At 41.5% G+C, this 24,919-nt stretch overlaps 1 protein-coding gene and 2 long non-coding RNA genes across 6 annotated transcripts in view; 2 read left to right on the forward strand and 1 right to left on the reverse strand.

Annotated features, from left to right (window-relative positions):
- The window catches only part of SWAP70 (switching B cell complex subunit SWAP70), a 75,252-nt gene extending 53,530 nt beyond the window's left edge, over positions 1-21,722 (reverse strand). The window contains exon 1 of the mRNA XM_072794109.1: positions 21,524-21,722. Within this exon, the coding sequence (XP_072650210.1) occupies positions 21,524-21,622 (99 nt within the window). The 5' untranslated portion in view covers positions 21,623-21,722. The remainder of the gene's footprint in view (positions 1-21,523) is intronic.
- LOC140614811 (uncharacterized) overlaps positions 1-24,919 on the forward strand; it is an 84,823-nt gene that overhangs the window by 33,901 nt on the left and 26,003 nt on the right. The gene's annotated exons all lie outside the window — the stretch shown is intronic.
- On the forward strand, positions 21,813-24,221 carry LOC140615405 (uncharacterized). The gene is made up of 2 exons (XR_012016066.1): positions 21,813-22,030; positions 23,511-24,221. It is a non-coding gene; the product is annotated as an uncharacterized lncRNA (long non-coding RNA).

Below are 24,919 nucleotides of genomic sequence, written 5' to 3' on the forward strand. Positions count from 1 at the left end.
TTTATATTAACCTACTAGAAATTAGGTATATAAGAAAGGCACAATCCACAGTAATGTACCATGATTAACACATGAGTGTTAATCACGGAAGGGCAATCAATGAGTTCAGAAAAGAGAATGTGTGCTAAAGTGACTTCAAAGAGGAAGTGAACGTAATGTAGGCCTTGAAATAAGGAGAGCTTTTTGGATAGGAAAGGGCAACTGGAAAGCTTTCAGATAGAGGAATAATATGAGAAAAGTAGTTGATTAATGCAAACTCCTCAATCTCTCCTGTACTCCCCTTTCTCTACCTTCGGGTTTCATAGATCTTTCCAAGTCAAGTCCTGGCAGGGGCTTTGGATGCCATATTGTCATCCTCTTCATTTTATAGATGGTGAGTACTCACTCAAAGGAATAAAAATTTGTTTTGTTTTGCTTTGTTTTGTTTTTAACCAAGGTTACTTGGCAGAACTGAGACTAGAATTCAAGTTTTGTAATCCCTGGTCCAATACTCTCTAGTAATAAGGAACATCATGGTTTTAGTTCTCTAAAGTCAACAATGTTCTTTGTATATGTAGGTGCTTAGTTCAATTCAGTGATCCCACTAAAGAAGATTTACATTTGAACCCTAGACTTCAACCTTGGACAATTAAACAGTACTTTTGATAAGAGGGACAGCTGAATTCAGTGACAATTTTCTTAACTTTATCTTCATTTAGTTAGACAAATTGTGAGGGAAACAACACTTAATAGTAGCAAGGACCCTAGAGGAGATCTGAGCACCAGCCCTGCTCTCACACAGTCTGTTTCTGTTTAGTGGTTTGCCACTTACTGTTTTATAATGGTTTAATGTTTTGCTACTTATATGCTCAGCCTCAGTATCCTCACTGAAGAATAAGGTGTTAACCTTGTTTCTAAAAAAAAATTTTTAAAGCCAATCCTTAATTGTCAACCCCAAACTTGTTTTATGAATTCAGCAAAAGAGCTACAATCTGATAAGAAATACAGCTTTTTTCATTGTTAATATGGCCTAGAATAGGTAAGTTTTCATCAAACAAAATAAACTGAATAACGGATAATTGAAAATGTTTTGTCACTAAAAAAGAAAAAAAAGTGTGCTTTTTTTTTTTTTTAAGCTTTTATTTATTTATTCATGACAGAGAGAGAGAGAGGTAGAGACATAGGCAGAGGGAGAAGCAGGCCCCATGCAGGGAGCCCGACGAAAAGTGTGCTATCTTTAAACCTTTTCCAAAAAAATTCTTTTTCAAAGATTTTATTTATGTGACAGAAAGACCAGGGGGAGCAGCAGAGGGAGAGGGAAAAGTAGGTTCCCTGCTGATCAGGGAGCCCGATGAGGTGGCTAGATCCCCAGGACCCTGGGATCATGATCTGTGCTGAAGGCAGATGCTTAACCAACCGAACCATCCAGGAAGCCCCAAAACTTTTCAAAACTTCTATTAGCAATCTTTTAAAAGCCTAAACAGTATCTCAAGGGTTTTTTTTTTTTATTAAAAAATATAATATATAAAGAAACCAAAATCTCAAAAGCCAGAATATAAACTACTAACAAGAAGTAAACACTCCAGGGACACCTGGGTGGCTCAGCAGTTTAGCACCTGCCTTCCGCCCAGGGAGTAATCCTGGAGTCCCAGGATCAAGTCATGCATCAGGCTCCCTGCATGAAGCCTGCTTCTCCCTCTGCCTCTGCCTGTCTCTGCCTCTCTCTCTCTGTCTCTCATGAAGAAAGAAAAGAGAAAGAAAAGAAAAGAAAAAAAAAAGAAAAGAAAAGAAAAGAAAAGAAAAGAAAAGAAAAGAAAAGAAAGAAAAGAAAAGAAAAGGGGGGATCCCTGGGTGGCACAGCGGTTCGGCGCCTGCCTTTGGCCCAGGGCGCGATCCTGGAGACCCTGGATCAAATCCCACGTCGGGCTCCCGGTGCATGGAGCCTGCTTCTCCCTCTGCCTATGTATCTGCCTCTCTCTCTCTCTCTCTCTCTCTGTGACTATCATAAATAAATAAAAATGTTTTAAAAAAATTGGAAAGAAAAAGAAAGAGAGAGGAAAGAAAGAAAGAAAGAAAGAAAGAAAGAAAGAAAGAAAGAAAGAAAGAAAGAAAGAAAGAAAGAAGAACTTACTTCATAAGTTTGTATAATAGCTTATGCTTTTTAGGGTAGACTCACATCATCCATTAGTTGGTTTCAGTCTTGTCCTTGGGAAAAGTAGATATTATTGCTATTTTACAGATGAAGAGGCGGAGTCAGAGATTAGGAGTTGTGCCTCAAATCACAGTTTTATGTGTAGTAAAACTAGGACTAGAACCCAAGCTTCCTGCTCTGATGCCTTTTCCACACTTGCCACTTTCCCTCTTTCTGGAAGAACAGAAAGCCCTAAGACCCTGTGGCCATGTACCTCTGTTGTAAGGCTCAGGTGCAGTGATGGACTGATGTTCACCTAGTCCTACCTAGTCAATTCTAGGACTCAGTGAGGTGGCTGGCACAATTTTGTGGAGCAGAGTTAAATCCAGTGGTGAAGAACTACATACGCCTAGAACTCTGGGACCCTTCTCTCTCAGGGAGCCCCTATCTCCTAGCACCAACCTTTGGGGGAACCAGTTCCAAGAGGCACTAGTATCTCCAGATGAGGAAGCTGGAAAGCAGACCAGGATGAAAGCAATCAGGAAGAAAGAGGGCTGCAAGTTCTTGATTTGTTTAAGGACTGCCCCTGAATCACTCTAATCAGAATGTCTGCAAGTTTCTTGAAAAAGCTGAATTTATCCCACTTCAAATGCCTGCTCCTCCAAAGGCCATTCTTTTAGCACCCACATGATTGCTAAGCAACTTTGCTCTCATTCCTGATATGAAGAATAAACTATTGTTACTACAATAAAAGATCCATATCCATGCCAATAATCCCTCTCTCCAGTTCTTTCATAACTATCTACTATTGCCTCTGCAAGGGCCTTTGCTGACAAGAGATGACTGATTAACTGTATGAGCCCTGTTCGTTGGTCTGTTCCTGTTCAGTGGTTTGCCATTTATCCTCTTTAAGCACTTTATTCCAACTATTATGAAAACAAAATCAAAGATGATGAACTACTAAACAGTGTTTTAACACACGAGTGCATGTTTACCCTTCACCCTCCCAAAGATGTAGAGATTATAAATGTCCTCTGAAGCATGCCCCCCGCCCCCAACAAGTCACACAATTTCCCTTTACAGGATGTGCGTAATGGGCAAACTTCAACACTGAAGAAAAAGGGAGGTGGGGATCTCTATTCCAACATGCTTATCTGAACCAACACAATTACAGAATTATAATTTATAATAAGCAATCTTTAAAAAAATGAAAATTCCTGTCTGATTTATAAAATTTCAAGCTAATGGCAAATTACCAGAAAACTCTTCCTAACAATGACCCAGAATGACCAATTTCCTACCAGTATTATGCCCTGCCTTAAAGAGCATTGTCTTAATAGAAGTCCTGCCCCTTTACCACACAGAGTCATTTTCCCTTTCCTGACAATATTCTTTCATCCTGCTTATCACTATTTAAGTCTTGCTTGCTTTCTCTTAAATTACCTTCATTGTAATCAGCCTCAGAAATCTCCAGGTCAGTGTTGACTCAGTTCCTAAAAGCAATCACCATCCTGACACTTTTACCAAATTATTCTTATTAAAGTGCTGCTTATCACATTATCCCCTCATCTAAAATTCATCAAAAGCCTACAGAAGGAAAACCCAAATAAGTATCTCAGCCCTGTATTTAAGTCACTCAACAAGTCAAGCCCTCTTTACCTTTCTAGCATTTCTTCTTACCCATCTGTATGAACCATACAAATCCCACCAAACAAATTTACTCACTGAAACATACACAAATCCTGTACCACTCCCCCTTCCCTCCAGGCCTTTGCTCCAACCACCCCTATACCTCCATTCCCATCTAACATAAATGTCATCCCTTTCAGAAGCCCCCACCACCCAAAATCAAGATGGTCTTTCCTCATTCTGCATTTCCCAAGCACTCTGTATTTCTTATTTTACACTACCACACATGGTTTTTCTCTCCCAAGATTGTAAATTTCTGAAAGAAAGGGCCATGTCTTACCTATCCTTGCATTCCCACAGTACCTCACATGCTATCCAGAGGGCAGAAAGCTTTCAATAAATGCTAAATGAATCCTTTCTAAAAATCCTCTTTTAACAGTAAAACTATAGTATTTTAATAATGACAACCTTAGGAAATATTCTACTCCTGCCTCTTAGCTTCATGGATAAAAAGAGCGGGGCCTGAGACTTGGCCTAAGTCACAATGTGATTAGTAACAAAACAGGGATGAGACTCCAGGTCTCCACCAGCCTGTCCCACAACAATGGAGTGCTAGAAACATTCCATTTGCTTCATTACATCCTTCAAGACTGGATCATTCTCCATAAACTCTGGAAACCTTTACTGGCCCTCCTGTCTGCTGAACTCCTATGCATCATTTAAGCGAATTGTCTCATATGCTAGCAGTATCTCAAATACCTAGCTGCAGCTCAGTTAAGGGAGGAAACCGTACCTAATAGTTGTATTCCATATTCTTCACAAAGACTACCAATAGAAGCATCACACTTATGGACAGATTAAGGCAGGATATGTAACTCAAAACCACCTGTTGTGATGTTGTCTACAGACTGTATGCCATGAAACTACCTAAATTAAGCACCTTTAATAAGTTATTTCAGATAATTAACTTAGCCCTCTTCAGAAATCAAACAAAATATCAGTATATTTAACCACATAAAAAGATTTTTAATTTCCCTTTAAAAAGAGACACCACAGGGGCACCTCCATGGCTCAGAGGTTGAGCATCTATCTGCCTTTGGCTTAGGTCGTGATCCTGGGGTTCTGGATCTGAGTCCCACATTAGAGCCTGTTTCTCCCTCTGCCTATGTCTCTGCTTCTCTCTCATGAATAAATAAATAAAATCTTTAAAAAGAGAGAGCGACACCACAAAGAAACAAAGAAAAAAGGCTGATAGCTCCAATATTCAAATTACTCTTAGAAATCAAAGATGAACACCTAATGAAAAAAATGGACAATGGACATGAATGGGAAATTCATAAAAGAAACAAATGGCTAATAAATACAGGAAAGATGCTTAACCTCACTAGTAATCAAAATAATGTAAATTAAAAGAGCTATCACTTCTTGAATGAGTAACAATACCTGGTTTTTGAACAGATACAGGGGAGTGAAGATCACCACTACCCAACACTGGAGAAGGAATAGAGCAGGTTTTCTCCATCACTACTGACATTTTGGACCAGATAATTTTTTTTTTCCTTTAAGTAAGTTCCGTGCCCAACATGAAGCCCAAGGCAGGCTTCAATTCACCAGATCAAGATCTGAGCTGAGACCAAGAGTCAAACACTTAACTGACTGAGTCACCCTGGTGGCCCTAGACCAGATAATTCTTTGTTTAGGGAGCAGGGGGAGGTGTGTCCTATGCATTGTAGGATGTTTAGCAGCATCCCCAGCTGGAAATACCTAAACATCTCAAATATCTATGAATAGGAAAGTGGTTAAATAAAACATGGTGCATCAACACAGTAAAATAGTTCATAGCCATTATTAAGGATGTTGTCTGTATCTATCAGACAACAGTGATATGGAAAGTGATATGGAAAGAGGACTCTATCACCTCTTTAAGAAATAGGTTACAGGGACACTTGCGTGGCTCAGTGGTTGAGCGTCTGCCTTTGGCTGAGTGATCCCAGGGTCCTGGTGTTACAGTCTTATATCAGGCTCCCCGCAGGAAGCCTACTTCTCCCTCTGCCTATGTCTCTGCCTCCCTATCTCTCATGAATAAGTAAATTTTAAAAATAATAATAATAATAAAAAATTTTAAAAAGAAAATAGGTTACAAAAGCATATGAAATATAGTCCCATTTATATAAAAGGATATGTTTGTGTATAACACATGTACATATGCATGTGTATATGTGTACAGAGCAAGGAAGGAGAGGAAAAAGGTATGGAGAAGAGAGAGAAGATTTTAGAAAAATATTCACTGAAAAGTTCATTGCACCTGCCTCTGGTGGTAGAATTTTGGGTACTTTTACCTTTGTTTCTATACTTTAATGTGTTGTTTGAATATTCTATGTATTATCTTTATAATCAGAAAAAGTGAAGCTTTTATATTTATGGAAAATTTTAAAATTAAATATGTCGGGGGGTTCCAGCTAGAGAACACCAATAAATTTACAAAATTACAAGAGATCATTGTAAGACTATAGAGTTGATGAAATTAATTCAGTTCAGTCATTCACAAAGAACTATGCTTTGCCATACCTCTTGAAGAAGCCACACAGTAGGCAACAAAGTCCCAATCTGGGACAGCTTCCTTAGATTCCAGTGTCCCACTGGACTATGCAGAAACAAATATCTTTAAGATAAATCATTTATAAAAAGATTTAACAGGCAGCCTGGTGGCTCAGCGGTTTAGCACTGCCTTCAGCCCAGGGTGTGATCCTAGAGACCCGGGATCGAGTCCCACGTCGGGCTCCTTGCATGGAGCCTGCTTCTCCCTCTGCCTATGTCTCTGCTTCTCTGTCTCTCTCATGAATAAATAAATAAAATCTTTTTAAAAAATTAAAAAAAAAAAAGATTTAACTCCAATAAGTGTCTACATCTACCCTCCCACTACTCTGTAAGTTCCATAAAGAGAAGGTCTGGGGACACCTGGGTGGCTCAGCGGTTGAGCGTCTCATCTGCCTTCAGCTCAGGGTGTGATCCTGGAGTCCCAGGATCGAATCCCACATCAGGCTCCTTGCATGGAACCTGCTTCTCCCTCTGCCTGTGTCTCTGCCTCTCTCTCTCTCTCTCTGTCATGAATAAATAAAATATTTTAAAAAGAGAGAGAAGGTTTGTATTTTATCCATCTGTGCAATGCCAAAACCTAAAAAAAGTTCCTGATGTTCAACAAATGTTTGCTAAATTAGCCCTATTTAAGAATTTTCTTTTCTCTCTTTCTCTCTTTTTTAAATTTAGTTTGCTTCTCCATCTTTATCTAGATAGGTCTTTGAATTTATTTCCCTGTACTACCACTATATTCCACTGGGGAGAATTTTTGTTTAATTGGAATCTCTAATTCAGATCACTTTTAGAGTAAAAACCAATGTCTCCGCTAGTTATTCATACCACCAGAACTAGTAGGCGTAACTCGTCTGGCCTGAGGTCTAGTAGAGCAATCTAGTTCCTCAAAATTCAAGTAGAGATTTTTTTTTTTTTAAGATTTTATTTATTTATTCATGAGAGACTCCCAGAGAAAGGCAGAGACAGAGACAGAAGAAGAAGCAGGCTCTGTGTGGAGAGCCCAAAGTGAGACTCGATCCCAGGGCTCTTGGATCACCACTTGAGCCAAAGGCAGATGCTCATCCACTAAGCCACCCAGGTGCCCCTCAAGTAGAGATTTTTGATAAAAGGACTCAATAAGAATTAACAAGTGTGAATGAGAATTCTATAACAGAAGAGAGATAAATTAGGTAGGTAGTACACTCCATCCAAAAGAAAATCTGAAGCCACAGTATACACGCAAAGTGATCACAAATCTGAAGTTTATGTTTTCTGTCCCCTCGTCTGACCACACTGTCTCCTTATGATCTCCATAATATGGCTTCCATCCGCATCAATCTCATGAAATTGCTTTTTCAAAAGGATTCTGTGGCAGACATAGAGATGTACCACTCAAATCCCTCAAGAATAGAAATGCTGGGATCCCTGGGTGGCGCAGCGGTTTGGCGCCTGCCTTTGGCCCAGGGCGCGATCCTGGAGACCCGGGATCGAATCCCACATCAGGCTCCCGGTGCATGGAGCCTGCTTCTCCCTCTGCCTGTGTCTCTGCCTCTCTCTCTCTCTCTCTCTCTCTCTGTGACTATCATAAATAAATAAAAAAAATTTAAAAAAAAAAAGAATAGAAATGCTGCTTAGCTACAAGGACTGTAGTTAGCTGAGAGCCTCCAGCTTCCTCAGGGTCTTCCTCAGCCAACGACTAAGCAAGATGGTCGTATCATTTGCTCCCAATTTTGTCAGGTCCATACCACAGTTTGATAGCTCCTCTTCCCAGTCCTGCTTCTACTCTCTTTTCCCCCCATAGGTGTTTCTTCTCAATAGCCCTTTTGCACTCCCAACTCTGTCTTAGCAGATGCTAAGGTTCCTGAAGAACCTGAGACAGACACTTTCTGAACCAGGCATTCTCCGAAGTTGCTGGCACTTGGCAGTCTAAATCATCCCCCCTCCTCTCAGACTATTTTGGTTCTTCTTCTTCTACAAAGGTGCCTTTGTAGGACCCGCTACCTCATCCCTCATTCTCCCAAACTGGACATTTCCCAAAGCTCAATTTTCAGCCCTGAGTTCTTTCTCCTTATTCTCTTTTTCAAAAATGCTTTTATTCTGACAATGTTAAGTAACCTTTATTCTAATAACTCTCAGATCTCCTTCTGGTCTTTCCCTCTCAACTGAACTCTGATTTACAACCCTAACTAATACTAGAGATTTCTACACTAAATTTGCCTCACATCCAAAAAACCCAAAGAAGAATTCATCTCCTTTCTCCCCAAAACAGGCTTTCCACCCTGATGCTGACTTTGGTACCACCATTCCTTTAACAAAATTATAGACTCTCCTCTTCATGTACCTCTTGTACTTTGAGTTTGTATTGCTGAGTCTAATTCAGAATCCCCAGTGCCAACTCCTCTCTCTACTGAATGAGCTGCTCTATCAGCTTATGGCTAACCAGAGAATGTAATGCTGGGGAAACAGGGGCTCCTTGCCCTCAGTAACAGGTCCCATTCTCCCTTCTGAGACTCCAACAAAGAGCTGCTGCAGAGCAAATACTCAACAGGATATGACTGTGGTAAACACATCAAGCTAACATAGTTAAATTAGAAGGCTAACCCTCAAAGACCTCATGTGGTACTTCACATTTTACAAATGAGCAAACTGAAGCCCAGTAAGAAGTGACTTCCCATGGTTACACAAGTATCAGAGCACAGACAGGTCTCCAGACTCCCCAACTAGTGCTCTTTCCTGACATGTTTTCCTGCTTTCTCAGGGGATTGATCTTCCGTATTTTTCATCATAGATGTTCTTATAGATGAATTTGACACATCCCTTAAGGTCAGTGACAAATGTCTCTTCCTCTAGAAGCATTCTTTGACCTAAATCCTCCGATCTTCCCCATAGGCTAGATAGGTTCCCCTCCTCTGTGTGCCCAAGCACCTTTTTGTGAGTGTGTGAAAGTTTCATTTAAAAAGAGCTGAAGCGGGGCAGCTCCGGTGATGCAGCGGTTTGGCGCCGCCTGCAGCCCGAGGCGTGATCCTGGAGACCCGGGATCGAGTCCCACGTTGGGCTCCCTGCATGGAGCCTACTTCGCCCTCTGCCTGTGTCTCGGTCTCTCTCTCTGTGTTGCTCATGAATAAATAAATAAAATCTTTGAAAAAAAAAAAAAAGCTGAAGCAAAAAAATTAAAATTAAAATTAAAAAAATGAATGAATGAATGAATGAATGAATGAAGAAAGAAAGAAAGAAAGAAAGAAAGAAAGAAAGAAAGAAAGCAAGCAAGCAAGCAAGCAAGCAAGCTGAAGCGGGCACCCCAGATGGCTCAGGCTCAGCGGTTTACTGCCACCTTCAGCCCAGGGTCTGATCCTGGGATCAAGTCCCCCGTTGGGCTCCCTACATGGAGCCTGCTTCTCCCTCTGCCTGTGTCTCAGTCTCTCTCTCTCTCTCTCTCTCTCTGTCTCTCATGAATGAATAAATAAAAATCTTTAAAAAAAATAAAGATAAAAATAAATAAAAAGAGCTGAAGGGACGCCTGGGTGGCTCAGTGGTTGAGCATCTGCCTTCGGCTCAGAGCATGATCCTGGAGTCTCAGGATTGAGTCCCACATTGGGCTCCCTGCATGGAGCCGCCTCCTCCCTCTTGCCTCCGTCTTTCTGTGTCTCTCATGAATAAATAAATAAAATCTTTAAAAAAAATTTAAAAGTTAGCTAAGCGCCTCCAGCTATTCCAAAAACATTTGGAAAATTAACATTCATCCTTACACAAGAATGACAATAAAGGGACAAAAATGGTAGAATTGGTCTTAAAAATCACTATGTTGCAGCCAACAATGAAATAATCCATTACAGGCAAGTGTCATGAATAGATCCCACAAGACTTAGGTGAAATGTGTACTTCCTTTATCTCACTATATTTGAATTGCCAGTTTGCTGGGTCTGTAACATTCACAAGACTAAAGCACTATGGTGTAAGGAACATTATCTGTTTTGATTCCCACTGCCACCATCCCAGCCTTGCACTCATCAAAGGACTCATCAACTTTCACAGAAGCTCCCCAAATGGTCACCTGATCTCCAGCCTCTCACCTCCATCATCAGAATAATCTCAAAACTCTACCTTTGTCATAAATACCCAAAAAGTTTTAGTAACCTCCCCTCTTTGTAGGATCAGTTCTGGACTACTGGTTCTAATATAGTCAATCAACAAATATAAGTTAACCATCTATTCCGTGCAAGAACAAAAACACGTAAAATGTAACCCCACATCCATCACCCTATGAACTGAAAGAATTGATGGGGCTGTCCTGCCTGGCAAGGTCGATAATGCTCCATTCTCCCAGAGCTGCTTATGCAATGAAATATAATACCTTTGACACCATCCAGCATGTGTTGGAGCATGGTTGGTACACCATGCTCACATACACCACTTGCATGGTCCAAATCAAACATACTTGATTACCAAACAAAGCTCATTTTCTCACTGGGTGTTATGCTCTATGTTGGCAAATCTAACTCCAGTAAAAAAGAAAGAAAGAAAAGAAAGAAAAGAAAGAAAAGAAAGAAAAGAAAGAAAAGAAAGAAAAGAAAGAAAAGAAAGAAAAGAAAGAAAAGAAAGAAAAGAAAGAAAAGAAAGAAAAGAAAGAAAAGAAAAGAAAGAAAGAAAGAAAGAAAGAAAGAAAGAAAGAAAGAAAGAAAGAAAAGAAAAAACCCAAAACAAAACAAAGCTCATTTTCTTAAAGCAAAAGGTATAGGAGGCACAGAAGAATTTTGAGCTGAAAAAATGTTTTTCCAATAATGCAAAAATCTCTCCCTAATGACAACAAGATCTCTTCATTTATGAAATTCAACTATATGCAGATTTACTCCTAAATACCTTTCCACAGTTAATTAATCGCTGAGAATTGCAGTTTCAAGAAAGCACAGATTTTCAATCAAAAAAAAAAGGAACCTGAAGGTATAATGAGAAGGAAATAAACCAGTAAGCAGAGCAGAAAAAGAGATTCATGAAATGAATCCCAGAGGGAGATGGAGGAAGCTGAGACAAAGAGCTACCTTAGACTTATGTTGTAGGACGGGAACAGGGACACACATAAGAGAGACTGCAGAGGCAAGCTGGAATACCTCAAACTCAAGTTCTAATGTGCTAATTATCCACTGAGGGGACTACATAATAACCCTTCTGTTCGGACGGAATGAGAACATAGCTACTCTGTGATGGCAAATGGGGTAAGTGGGAAAAGGTCACGCAAAGCCTCTTCTGTCTCTAGCTTCAGGTATGATGCACCTCAGGACTATAGTGAGACCTGAAAGGAAATATGAAATGGAGATCAAAAAGGTTAAGAACTCTGAGTCATAAGATTAGAAATGCATATTGGCTCGTAAGATGGAGGGCCACACACACACATACACAGTGCTTCACAGTTTGTATATTACCTTTCAAAAAGCAGAAGTTTACATGTTATTTCAAAGAAAACCCCAACTTCCAACTTATCTCACTGAGGTTATGAGCAAAGAAAGGAAATAACCCAGAAGCCATTATCATTTTAAGATTTTTAAGTGTCTCTTACATGTTATTTGGAGAGCTATCTTTACTATTTTGTTTTAGTGAAATATGAGAAATATTTACAAAGACTTTTGTAGGCTCTTTCATGATTCCAATTGTCTCACCCTTTTTTTAAAATTAGATTTTTTTAGTTCCTCAATAGAAACAACTTTTACCAGAGGTTAATAGAAATATAATACTAAAGATTAGGAGAAAATACTATACATGCCAAAGTCACAAAAATTAACCACATTTTTACATAGTGCTTCACACGATAAAAGCCCTTTACTGCACCTTGCTTCCATTATACATTTGTTCTGCTTACGTAGAGGACATATTCCAAGTGGATGCCTGAAACCCAAGTGGATAGTACCAAACCCTAGATACATCTCTTTTCCGATACATACATATCTATGATCAAGTTTAATTTATTAATTTATAAATTGGGCACAGTAGAATAACAACAACTAATAATAAAATAGGTTAATTATAAACATACTATAATAAAAGTTATGTGAAAGTGGTATCTCTCTCAAAATATTGTACTATACTCACCCTTCCTGTAATTATAAGAGATGATAAAAGGCCTACATGATGAGATGAAGTGAGGTGAATGATGTAGGCACATATTGTTATGCTACTACTGAACTTCTGAGGCTATGTCAGAAAGAGGATCATCTACTTCCAGACCACGGATGACTGCAGGACTGAAACCGTGAAATTCGAAAATATGGATAAGTGAAGACTACTGTATTTTCAACTGAGACTTTGGCCAGGCTCAATTACTTTTGTAAGTAGTAAGGTTAAAAATTTTTTTAGACTAGGGCAGCCCCAGTGGCTCAGTGGTTTAGCGCCGCCTTTAGCCCAGGGCCTGATCCTGGAGACCCAGGATGGAGTCCCACGTCCGGCTCCCTGCATGGAGCTTGCACTCCCTCTGCCTGTGTTGTGTCTCTGCCTCTCTCTCTCTCTCTGTCTCATGAATAAATAAATAAAATCTTTAAAAAAAAATTTTTTTTAGACTAAATGCCTACATGGGAACAGAACATATGATATTCATAAGATATATAAACCAGCTGCAAAGCAAAGAATAAAAGATATTTAGCTGAAAAATCTATCACTGAAGAAATGAATAAAGTCAAACTATCCATGTTGGGACGCCTGGGTAGCTCAGCAGTTAAGCATCTGCCTTCAGCTCAACGTGTGATCCTGGAGTCCCAGGATCAAATCCCACATAGAGCTCCCTGCATGGAGCCTGCTTCTCCCTCTGCCTAGGTCTTTGGCTCTCTCTCTCTGTGCCTCTCATGAATAAATAAATAAAATCTAAAAAAAAAAAAAAAAAAAAAAAAAATCAACTACCCGTGTTGTTCCTCAAATTCTACACTTAGATCCTCTTTTACTTCAAAAGGGCACAATTTAAAAACAAAAAACAAAAAAACAAAAAACAAAAAACCACTGTGTTTCTAAAAACAACACGATAAAAGTACACAGCCAAAAAGCTTATTTCAAGATATTTCCAGGACTGACATGTAATTCGCACTGTAACCATAATTGCAAAGTAAAGTTATAATAAAGGTTGCAAAAAATATCACTAGACTTTGCTATATTTAAAAGGACAACATTTACTAAAACAATAAGAGTATTAATTTTAAGGTACATTTTGATCTCTGGAAGGAACATAATAATGGTTGCCTCCAGGGCAGGAAAATAGTGTGGGCCAGGGGTTGGAGAAAACTTTTCACTTTTATAAATGCCCTTTTGAACTCTTATGAGTTCTTTTTTTATGAATTTTTTTTAATTTTTTAAGGCTTTATTTTATTTATTTATTCATGAGAGAGAGAGAGAGGCAGAGGGAGAAGCAGGCTCCATGCAGGGAGTCTGACGCGGGACTCGATCCCGGGTCTCCCGGATCACGCCCTGGGCTGAAGGCGGCGCTAAACCACTGAGCCACCGGGCTGCCCGAACTTCATGAATTCTATCTCATGTGTATATATATGAACTATTCCAAAGTTTCTCTTTGATATACAAATGCTTAAATAATACCCTTCATCACCTTATCTTCTTGTATGTGTTTTTTTTCTTTTTTTAACTTCTATGTTATTTTAATTCTAGCACAATTAATATAGTGATATATTAATTTCAGGCATACAATATAGTCATTAAAGAATACATTACTCAGTACTCATCACAATGCATGTACTCTTAATCCCCTTACCTATTTCACCCATCCCCTGCAACCAACTTCCCTTTGGTTAACTACCAGTTTGTTCTCTATATTTAAGAGTCTGGTTTTTTTTGCTTGTCTTCCTTTGTTCATTTGTTTTGTTTCTTATATCCCACGAGTGAAATCATATGGTATTTGTCTTTCTCTGACTTATTTCACTTAGCATTGTGCCATCTAGACCCATCCATGTTGTCACAAATGTTGCAAATGGCAAGATTTCACTCTTTTTCATGGCTGAGTAATGTTCCATTGTATTATATACCACATCTTCTTTATCCATTCATCTATCAATGGACACTTGGGTTGCCTCCATATCTTGGTTATTATAAATAATGCAGGGGCACTTGGTTATTATAAATGCTGCAGGGGCACCTGGGTGACTCAGTTAGTGTCTTTTAGCTTTGTTGACTGTTTCCTTTGCTGTGCAGAAGCTTTTTATTTCGATGTCCCAATTGTTTATTTTTGCTTTTATTCCCTTGCCTTAGGAGACATATTTAGAAAAATGCAGCTAAGGCCTATGCCAAAGAAATTACTGCAGGTGCTCTCTTCTAGGACTTTTATGGTTTCAGGTTGGAATTGCATGTATTTCTAAGTCACTGGAGATTTATCATCTTTCAGCAAGATCACTGAAATTCTAAATCATCTGAAGATCATTTTAAAACAAAAGTAGAGGGCAGCCTGGTGGCTCAGCGGCTAAGCGCCACCTTCAGCCCAGGGCGTGACCCTGGGGAGCCAGGACCGAGTCCCACATTAGGCTCCCTGTAAGGAGCCTGCTTCTCCCTCTGCCTGTGTGTCTGCCTCCCTTTCTCTCTGTGTCTCTCATGAATAAATAAATAAAATCTTAAAAAAAAATCTTAAAAAAAAAAGTAGAGAATAATTATTGCCTCTAATTCAACTAATATGCCCTATACCTATTTCCATGGACTTCTGCAAATTGATATCAAAACCTAAAAGAAAGTCTGCTTCAGATGGCATATTAATATGGTTTCCTAACATAATCTATACACAAATATCCCTCATTAATATATATATATATATATATATATATATATATATATATACACACACACATACACACACACACACACACACAGGGGTGCCTGGCTGGCTGAGTCAGTGGTCTGTGACTCTTGATCTTGAGGTTGTAAGCTCAAGCCCCACATTGGATGTAGAGATTAATTAAAAATAAAATTTTTAAAAAATACACACAAAAGCAGGACATAAACACCAAAACAAACCAAGAGAAAAAAATGGGTGAAAAAAAAAAGTAACATTCAATTCAATTCTATTTATTCAGCTACCTAAATATACCTAGCACCTTCCTATAGGTATGTGTCCATCAATCACTCAGTAGTTTTTTATTCTCACACATCAGTTACAGGGTATATTAAAATTGAATTCAAAACAGTAATAGTCTTATAGTTTATTCTAAGGAAAAAAAACTATTCATAAATACAAGGGTTTTTTAAAGATTTTATTTATTTATTAGAGAGAATGAGCATGCATATGCAAGAGAGAGAGAGAGAAAGAGGGCAGGAGCAGAGGAAGAGGGAGGAGCAAACTCCCTGCTGAGCAGGAAGCTGCTTTGCAGCTAGACCCCAGGACCCTGGGATCATGACCTGGGCCAAAGGCAGACACTTAACTGACTGAGCCACCCAAGTGTCCATAAATACAAGTTTAAAAGCAAGCAGAGAATGTTTGTGAAGACTTTTCCCCCACCATATCTACTTCAGCCAACAAATAGATGAGTACACAATTAGGAAAAGTTTAACTCGGGCAGCCCCAGTGGCCCAGCGGTTTAGCGCCGCCTGCAGCCCAGAGTGTGATCCTAGAGACCTAGGATGGAGTTCCGCGTCGGGCTCCCTGCATGGAGCCTGCTTCTCCCTCTGCCTGTGTCTATGCATCTCTCTCTCTCTGTGTCTCTCATGAGTAAATAAATAAAATCTTTAAAAAAAAAAAGGAAAAGCTTAACTCAAAATAATTCAGTTTAATGTCCCTCTGTATCCAGCCTGAAAAACAGAGTAATACCAAATCAATACGAAAATTTTAAAAAATGAGTTGCCTTCTAACAATCTCATTCCATATTAAACTAATACAGCTGATGACTCCTATAGGGGTACACAGTCTGAGTGTGGTGAGGGGTAAAGACTCATATGGCTGCAACTCAGGTGGGGAGTCAAAATTGGCACAACTGGAGCCCAAGAGACAGAGGTTTCCTACAGAGGGTGCAGACTGCAAGAAAGAACCCTGGGAGATCATAGGGAATGAGAAAGGAAGAGAAAGAATCAAAGTTAAGAAAAGTGAGGCAAAAAAAAAAGTGAGGCAGAGGTGGTTCCCCTTTTGTTGGAGGGTACAGGGAGCAGGGGCTTGGGGGGAGGGGAAGGGTACATTAATGAAGATCAGGAAGACAGTGACCTACACTGTGACTAAACAACCTCAACATCTTGCCTCTATAGTAGCTTATACAAGTCACAAATGGTTTTCAAATTCTGGTTTCCATATTTTTATCTTGTTGATAAATTCAATGAAAGTCTATGTTTGCAACAACAAAATAATAACTTACGTTGTTAATTTATGCTAAATATGTTAAATATGCTATTAATAAAAATTAGGTATAAAACATAAGTTTTTTTGTACTAAACTGGAGAAACTGAAAGAAAATATTTGCTAATTTTTTTAAAGATTTTATTAATTCATTTGAGAGAGACCACGCACATGCATGTGCACATGAGTAGGGAACAGGGTAGAAGGATAGAGAGAAGCAGACTCCCCACTAAGCCGGGAGACAGATATGAGGCAGGGCTCCATCCGAGGAGCCAGAGACCATGACCTGAGCAGAGGATAGACACCCAAGCACCCCAAAATTTACTAATTATAGCAGTGACTCAAACACATCTATCTAAATGAGTACTATATTGGGCAGCCGGGTGGCTCAGTGGTTTAGCGCCGCCTTCGGCTAGGGGCGTGATCCTGGGGACCCGGGATCGAGTCCCACGTCGGGCTCCCTGCATGGAGCCTGCTTCTCCCTCTGCCTGTGTCTCTGCCTTTCTCTCTCTCTCTCTCTGTAAATAAATTTTTAAAAATCTTAAAAAAAGAATTTGTTTTTAAAAAATAAATAAATAAATAAATAAATAAATAAATAAATATTTTATTAATTCATTTGAGAGACCACGCACACGCATGTGCACATGAGTAGGGAACAGGGTAGAAGGATAGAGAGAAGCAGACTCCCCACTGAGCAGGGAGACAGATATGAGGCAGGGCTCCATCCCAGGAGCCAGAGACCATGACCTGAGCAGAGGATAGACACCCAAGCACCCCAAAATTTACTAATTATAGCAGTGACTCAAACACATCTATCTAAATGAGTACTATATTGGGCAGCCCGGGTGGCTCAGTGGTTTAGCACCACCTTCAACCCAGGGCCTGATCCTGGAGACCCGGGATCGAGTCCCATGTCAGGCTCCCTGCATGGAGCCCGCTTCTGTCTCTGCTGTGTCTCTGCTTCTCGCGCGATCTCTCTTTCTGTGTCTCTTCATGAATAAATATATAAAATCTTTAAAAAATAAAATAAATGAGTACTATACTGCAAAATAATCTCCTAAAAGTAAAAAATGAATTTATTCCCAAGATGATGCCAATATTCTAAAGTTTTCACAACTTCTCTTTAAAGAAGAAATATGGGGCAGCCCGGGTGGCGCAGCGGTTTAGCGCCTGCCTTCAGCCCGGGGTGTGATCCTGGTGACCGGGGATCAGGTCCCACGTCGGGCTCCCTGCATGGAGCCTGCTTCTCCCTCTGCTTGTGTCTCTGCCTCTCTCTGTCTCTATCATGAATAAATAAAATAAAATCTTTCTTTAAAAAAAAATAAATAAATAAAAATAAAGAAGAAATATGTAGAGGTACTTCAGTGGCTCAGTGGTTGAGCATTTGCCTTCAGCATAGGTCATGATCCCGGGGTCCTGGAATTGAGTCCGCATCAGGCTCCCCACAAGGAGCCTGCTTCTTCTTCTGCCTATGTCTCTGCCCCTCTGGCTTGTCTCTCAAGAATAAATAAAAAATAAAATCTTTAAAAAAAAAAAAAGAAATGAGTCACTCTCATTACAATCTCCAAAATATGTGTATAGAACAATAAAAATAACAGCTTAACTCTCAAAAATAAGAGATCATGTCTTCCTTGAAAACTCTTCTCCCTCAGTTCCAGTGCTGCTCTGAAGTGGTTCTTACTCTTGTTTCCATTCCCTTGACTTCTATTCTTCCTCTCACCACATACTCTAGCCATTCCCCAAGGCCATCAATTAATCTTTCCTCTCTTTTTTTCCAAGTTTCAAACTACTAGATCCTGTACTGACAGCCCCACCCTTGCCAAGGACATCATCTCCAACAAGGGCCTCAAAAACAAAACAATATAAATAAAACCCTACATGTTCAAAGTTAACTTTCGTTTCTTCTCTAAACAGCTCCTTTTGATAACTTTCCTGTTTCTATTAAAAACCACGAGTATCCATTGGTCATCCACAGTTGAAATTTGAAACATTTCTGACTCTGTCCTTTTCATTTCTCCTCACACCCAATCATGAGTCCAGGCTAGTAGACAGCAAAATTCCTTCGCTCACCATCTCCCATTCGTCCATCCTCACCACCTCCACCCCTATTACCTCTCATCAAGACTACTGCAATGGTTTCCTAATTCCAACATGTCCAATCCACTCTAACCCAGGTCACATGCTACAGCCCAAGTGATTTCCTAAAGTGCACTTCTTATCATGGTCCATCACCTCTCCAAAAACTTGGAGGCTCTATGGCACCTACCTCACTAGCCTGGTACTAAAAGTCCTCTCTGTGCATTAACCACAATCTATTTCTATTGCTTTATCACCAGCAATAACTCTCTCTTATTTTTAAAGATTTATTTATTTATTCATGATAGACACACAGAGACAGACAGAGAGAGAGAGAGAGAGACAGGCAGAGGGAGAAGCAGGCTCCATACCGGGAGCCCGACGCGGGACTCAATCCGGGGACTCCAGGATCATGCCCTGGGCCAAAGGCAGGCGCTAAACCGCTGAGCCACCCAGGGATCCCCAACTCTTAAATATACAAACATACACTCACTCATACATTACACTGCAATCAAAATAAATTACAGAGAAGTCCCCATAAATGTCTGATTAATTCCAGACTGCTGCAATAGAGGACAGGGATGCCTTGGAACTACCAGCAGTCAACAAATATCCAATGAATGAATAAATGAATAGAATGGCTTAGCTTTCCCTCCTGCATTTCTATATGATCACATCCTGATTGTTTTCAAGTTTATTTCAAAGAAGCTTTTTTTCATGAAATAATCTCACCAGTAAAAAACTAATCACCTTTTCCTTTAAAATCTCATGGCCCCTTATCTTCTAATCCACTCAACATCCTCTATCCAATTATATTTATTTATCTCAACCATCAGATTTTACATTTCTTAAGGATAAGGTAACCGAGTAATATAATTGAGAGAAAGAACCAACCATCTCTAATACTTGATTATTTTCTTAATTTGCCTACCAAAATTTAAACTCCTTGAAGGCAAAGATTTGTCCCCCCACCTCTACTACCACCCCTAGCATTGGGCACAGTATTAAAATGAAATACTAAAATATATTCAAATGATCTGAAAGAAGGAAAGAAAGAAGAAACAGTGGAACAAAAATTGGAAAACAGAAACCAAATAGTAAAATTAGTAGCCTTAAATCTAACCATATCAATAATTACATTAAATGTAAATGGTCTAAACACAACAATGAAAAAACAAGAGATTGCAAGAATGGATTAAAAAACAAGACCCAATTACAAGTGATCTATAATAAATTCACTTTAAATATGGTGGTATAGGTAAATTAAAAGTAAAAACAGTAAAAAGTAAAACACAGCTCTATTCATAATCACCAAAAAGGGGAAACAACACATATGTTCAAAGGTGACTGGATTAACTTGGGTACATCCATACAATGGATTATTTAATAAAAAAGGAATGATTAACACATACACACAATAACATGGGTGAATCTCTAAGTCATTACCCTGAGTAAAAGAAGCCAGTATCAAAAGGTTACATACCAAATTACTTCATTTACATGACACTGTGGAAAAAGACAAAACTATAGCAATTAAGAACAAACCAGACCATTGGTTCACCCCAGCTGGAGGTGGAGAGGGCAACATGAAGCTTTCTGGGATGACAGAACTGATGGAAACCCGATTTTGGTAGCAGTTACAGAAATTTATACGTGTGTTAAAATTCATAAAACTGTACACCGAAAAAGTCAATTTTACTGTAGTTAATTTAGAAGTAAAATAAGCATTAAGAGAATGATCTCTCTGAACCCTTCCAAACTATAATTTTATGAATGAGAAGGGAGGAGTGTGAAAGGAAGATGGGGAAGGAGAAAAGCAAATGCTAAATCCTACTGGCATCAAAGCCACTACTCATAAAAACCTCCTGATTACTGCACAAAATAAACAAAGCAAACCCAATCTTCAGAAACTCATTCTCAGAAGAGGCTAAGAAAACCAGACATTCAGATCCAAAATGTGGATATTAGAAAATGCCTGTGAATGGCTCTTCTTGTCTGTTTCTATATTTTATACTTTCAAGAAGCTGCCAATTTCTCCTGGCTAAGTGCCACTTTCCCGGCTTGGGGTTACTCAATTTACAAGCATTCCTTTATTTATACCCTATACTCTCAATTGGGGTCTTTGGCAGTCACAATAAAGCCTCTGGCAGAGAGATCGGGGCTCCTCACCGGGAACGAAGGTCCCTGCGGGACACAGCACACGCGAGACTGACCTGAAGCCCCTGGGCCGGGAGGTCTTTCTCACAAGTCAGAGAGCGTCTCCCACCACCAAAGCCCCCAAAGGAGGAAGCGGCTGGAGGCCAGGCTCTGGGCACTTCTCCCTCCTCTGAACAGCCAGGCTGCCTCGGCCGCAGCTGGCCGTTTCGGGGCCGCCCGGGTGTGGAGCGCGCGCTCGGCACAAGGCTGTGCCCCAGTGATCTTGGGCAAGTCCCTTCCTCTTCCAGAGGGCGACGGTACTCCGGGCGTGCTGCCTAAGCCAGCTTCCCACCGCCGCTCCGACTCTGCGACTTTCTGCCCCCCTCCCTTCGCCAACAGGAGCCCGGCTCCTCAGACCCCATCCCCGCCTAACACACCCCCCCGCCCCGCCCCCCACCGCTCACGAGGGGCCCCGAAGGGCCTACCCACCCGCCCGAGGGCACCGCCCGAAGGCAGCAGGGAGGCTGAACCACCGAATCCCGGTCTCTGGCCCCTCAGCGCGGAGCAGGCCGCCCGGCCGCATTCCTGCCCGCCCCTTCCTGGGGTGCCGCCCGCCGGGGCCGGCTTCCACCTGGCGGGGGGCGGGGGGCGGGGGGGGAGAGCGCACGCGGGAGGGTCGGAGGGGGACCGGACCCGGGCGGGGTGCCCACCTTGAGCTGGGACTTAGAGACCTTGCCGCTGTGGTCCAGGTCGAGCGCGGTGAAGGCGTGCCAGATGCCCTTGAGCAGCTCGTCCTTCAAGCCCCCCATGGCCGCCGCGTGGCTCCCCCGACTGCCAGCCCGCCTCGCCGACCCTCGGGCGAGTCTGACGCCCCTCCGCCGCCGCAGCCACGGCCGCCCGCTCTTCAGTCACCTGACCGCGCAGGCCCCGCCCCCGCCAGGCCCCGCCCCCGCCAGGCCCCGCCCCCTCGGCGTCCGCCGGGAGCCAGGCGCGGAGCGGGCCGAGCGGGCGCACCGGGCGGACGGGGCTTCCCACCCCGCGGGGAGGAGTGCGGGCCTTCCCCGCGCTCTTGCCGGCGGAGCACCACCCCGCAGGTCGCTCGGGTTCCCCAGGCCGCCTCGGGCCTGCTTCGGGGCTTGCGTGCCCACCGAGCAAGACCCTCATTCCGAGTTAAAATACGAGAGTCGGGGTGAGCAGCCCGCAGCCCGCGCCTCGCAGTAAGAAAAAAAAAAAAAAAAAGCCCCGCGTGTGTCCCGCGGACGCGCCAGTGTCTGAGGAGAACTGAAAAGTCCCCGAGCAGGGGCTCCAAGGCCAGCGCTGATCCCAGCCGGGGGAGGGGGAGGGGGAGGGGAGGCAGGAGGGACTTCGGAGGGAAGGGTTTTATTCATTTTTCACACGTTTCTTTGGGCTGTGGGGGGCCTGGAGCCGAGGGTTAAGGTTGGTTTAGAAGCCACAGAGTCAGGCATGCTTTGCTTCCTAACCCTCAGCTCTCGAGGGTCAGTACACAACTTAAGGGTTTGCCGCTGGTCAGTGTGCTGTTCCTGGTGTTTCTGTGCTTGCACAATAGTTAATGAGAGAGTCCCAGCAAATCACTCCACCTATTTTACTAGTCAGAATGGGTGGACCATTTAAAAGAACACATCCAAGCCTATGAAGGCGTCCTCTTCATCGTAGATGTTTAATTAGTATCTGTTAAGTGTGGTCACCTGAGCTTTGGGGGCTTCAGATTCTTCACATATAGATGAACACGTTGCACCAGATGTTCTGCAGGGGTTCTTCTCAGTGTTCACATCCTAGGATAATAAGGATTGCTGGCTGACTCCAAACCGATGAAGTCACCAGGCACAGTCAGTGCCTTGCCTCTCCAATCCAAGACTAAATCTGGACAACATGGACAGAAGAACAAATACCAAGACTTTTCAAAAGATCATTCTCATTTCGAGTTTGGTTTTGTTTTCCTCTATTATGTTCCTGAATGCACACATATGCACCTTATAAAGAAGGGAAAGGTCATCATTAGGAAGGGGAGGTGGGAAAAAGCAGAAAAGGAAAGAAGTGCTCAATGAGCTAGAGACTAAAGGGAATTTAGCGGGCCAGAGGAAAAGATAGCCTAGAGGGGTGGAAGAGGAGAGACTGCTGGTGCCTCGCTGTGAGGAACCTTGAGGCCCTACCCCACTTTACCACTTTTCTTGACATGCTAGTATCACTTTTATCATTTACCCTCCCCAACTCCAGTCCAAATCTGCCTGTAAGGAAAAACATGATTCAACCTTTAATTTCTGAATGCCAACTCAGCTTTCCCCGGGGAAGTGACAAAAAAATGAAACCCTCCTAATTCTCAGGATTCAGCTTAACCACTAGATGGTTCTCTCAGTATCTGTTAGCACCAAACAGGTATTTCAAAGCTATATATATATATATATATATTCACATAACTAGGACCCAAATTCCCATTTCTTCCTCAATCTCAATTCTCATAATCCAAACAAATTTTAAAGCAGAATGATGTCATGAAAAGACTGTTTTGGAACTTGACAGATTATATTAGTTATCTATTACTGTGTAACCAGTTAACCCTAAATTTAGCTTCAAACAATAATAAACATTAGCTCAAAAAAAAAAAAAAAAGAAAAAAGAAGCATTATCCCATATTTTTCAGTAGCAGGTGTGGGACACACTTGTCTCTTTAATTCACAGTTCTTCAGATGAAGAAGAGCTCCAGTCAAGGAACCTCATACACCTAGACCTGACTTTGAGGCAATCTTGGACTTCAAGGCGATTCCATGAAAGGGACATGAATCGTAGTGGCTGGGATGAAGCGAGGACTATGGTGGATGGTCTCCAAGATGGCACCAATTAACTCTGTTTCTCTATGGGTCCAAAGTGTTCTAAATATGAAGAGGTAAATCTAATTCCCCTCCCCTCGGATATGAGCTGGACTGAGTGGCTTGTTTGATCAACAGAATGTGGCAGAAGTAAAAGCCTGGGACTTCTGAACCAGGTCACAAAAAACCTGGCTTTCACCTGGATTTCTTGGAATTCTTACTCTTGGAATGCTGCCTCTTGGAACCTTGCTGCCATGCTGTGAGAAGCTAAGGCCACATGGAAGAGTCGCTTAAAAGAGAAAACAATGCTGGCAAGATCCCAGCTGTTTCAACCATACCAGCCTAGACATTAGCTATATGAAAGAAGGAACCATCATAGACATTCTAGTCCCAGCAGATACTACATGGAAAAGAACCCAGACATACGACCCCAGTCAAGCTGTCCCTGCCATCTCCAGCCATTTTGGGGTCAACACAGCTGAGGCCCCAGACATTGGAAAGCAAAGACAAACCGTCCTTTCTTTGCCCTGCCCAAACTTCTGATCCACTGAATCATGACCAAAATGAAATGATAGTTGTTTCATGCCACTGTTTTGAGTGGTTTGTTATATAGCATTAGATAACTGAACAACAGTGAAAAGATAATGTTCCCAACATAATGTTTCCTTCCCCTGCCCACCAGAGAAGATTCTGGTCTGGCCTACACATTCTTCCCCTCCCCTGCCTTCCAGGAGATTCCTACCTTCCCAGACTAGTTCTTAAACTCTTTTTGTCATGGAGAATTAGGAAGAAAAAAAGGAGGAAAAGAAGATCACAGTGCAAAATCGGTGGTGGGGGCGAGGGCAGGAGTGGGGAGGAGCCACAACTCAACCATAGTTGTTGAGAAGAAAGGAAAAGCTGCTCTAGTATGTGAAGGCAATCGGTGAGAAAAGGGGCATTCTAACAAATCTCATGGAAGACTTTATAGCTCCATAGCATTTGAAAGGTGTAGATAAAGGACTTGAAAGCTTTTCAAATACTTTTGGCTAGAGAGACTTTGTTCTTTTATTCAGGACTAGCTTAATTATAGCTAATACTTGTGGCTTCTAAGTGTTGCAAACAAATGGCACTCCCTCCCCTTGGACTGCATTCCAGACCATCCTGTGTTTTTTCTGCTAAGGGTTACAAAGGGAAAGTATGTGTACAGGTGAATATGCTGCTCTCTTGAGAACAGGGAAGGCTGCAAAAGAGGAGTGACGATGAGGCTGAGTCGCAGCTAACTGAGCAAAAGTGAGAGAAGAA

Source organism: Canis lupus, chromosome 23 (assembly GCF_048164855.1).
Source record: "Canis lupus baileyi chromosome 23, mCanLup2.hap1, whole genome shotgun sequence".
NCBI lineage: Eukaryota > Metazoa > Chordata > Mammalia > Carnivora > Canidae > Canis > Canis lupus.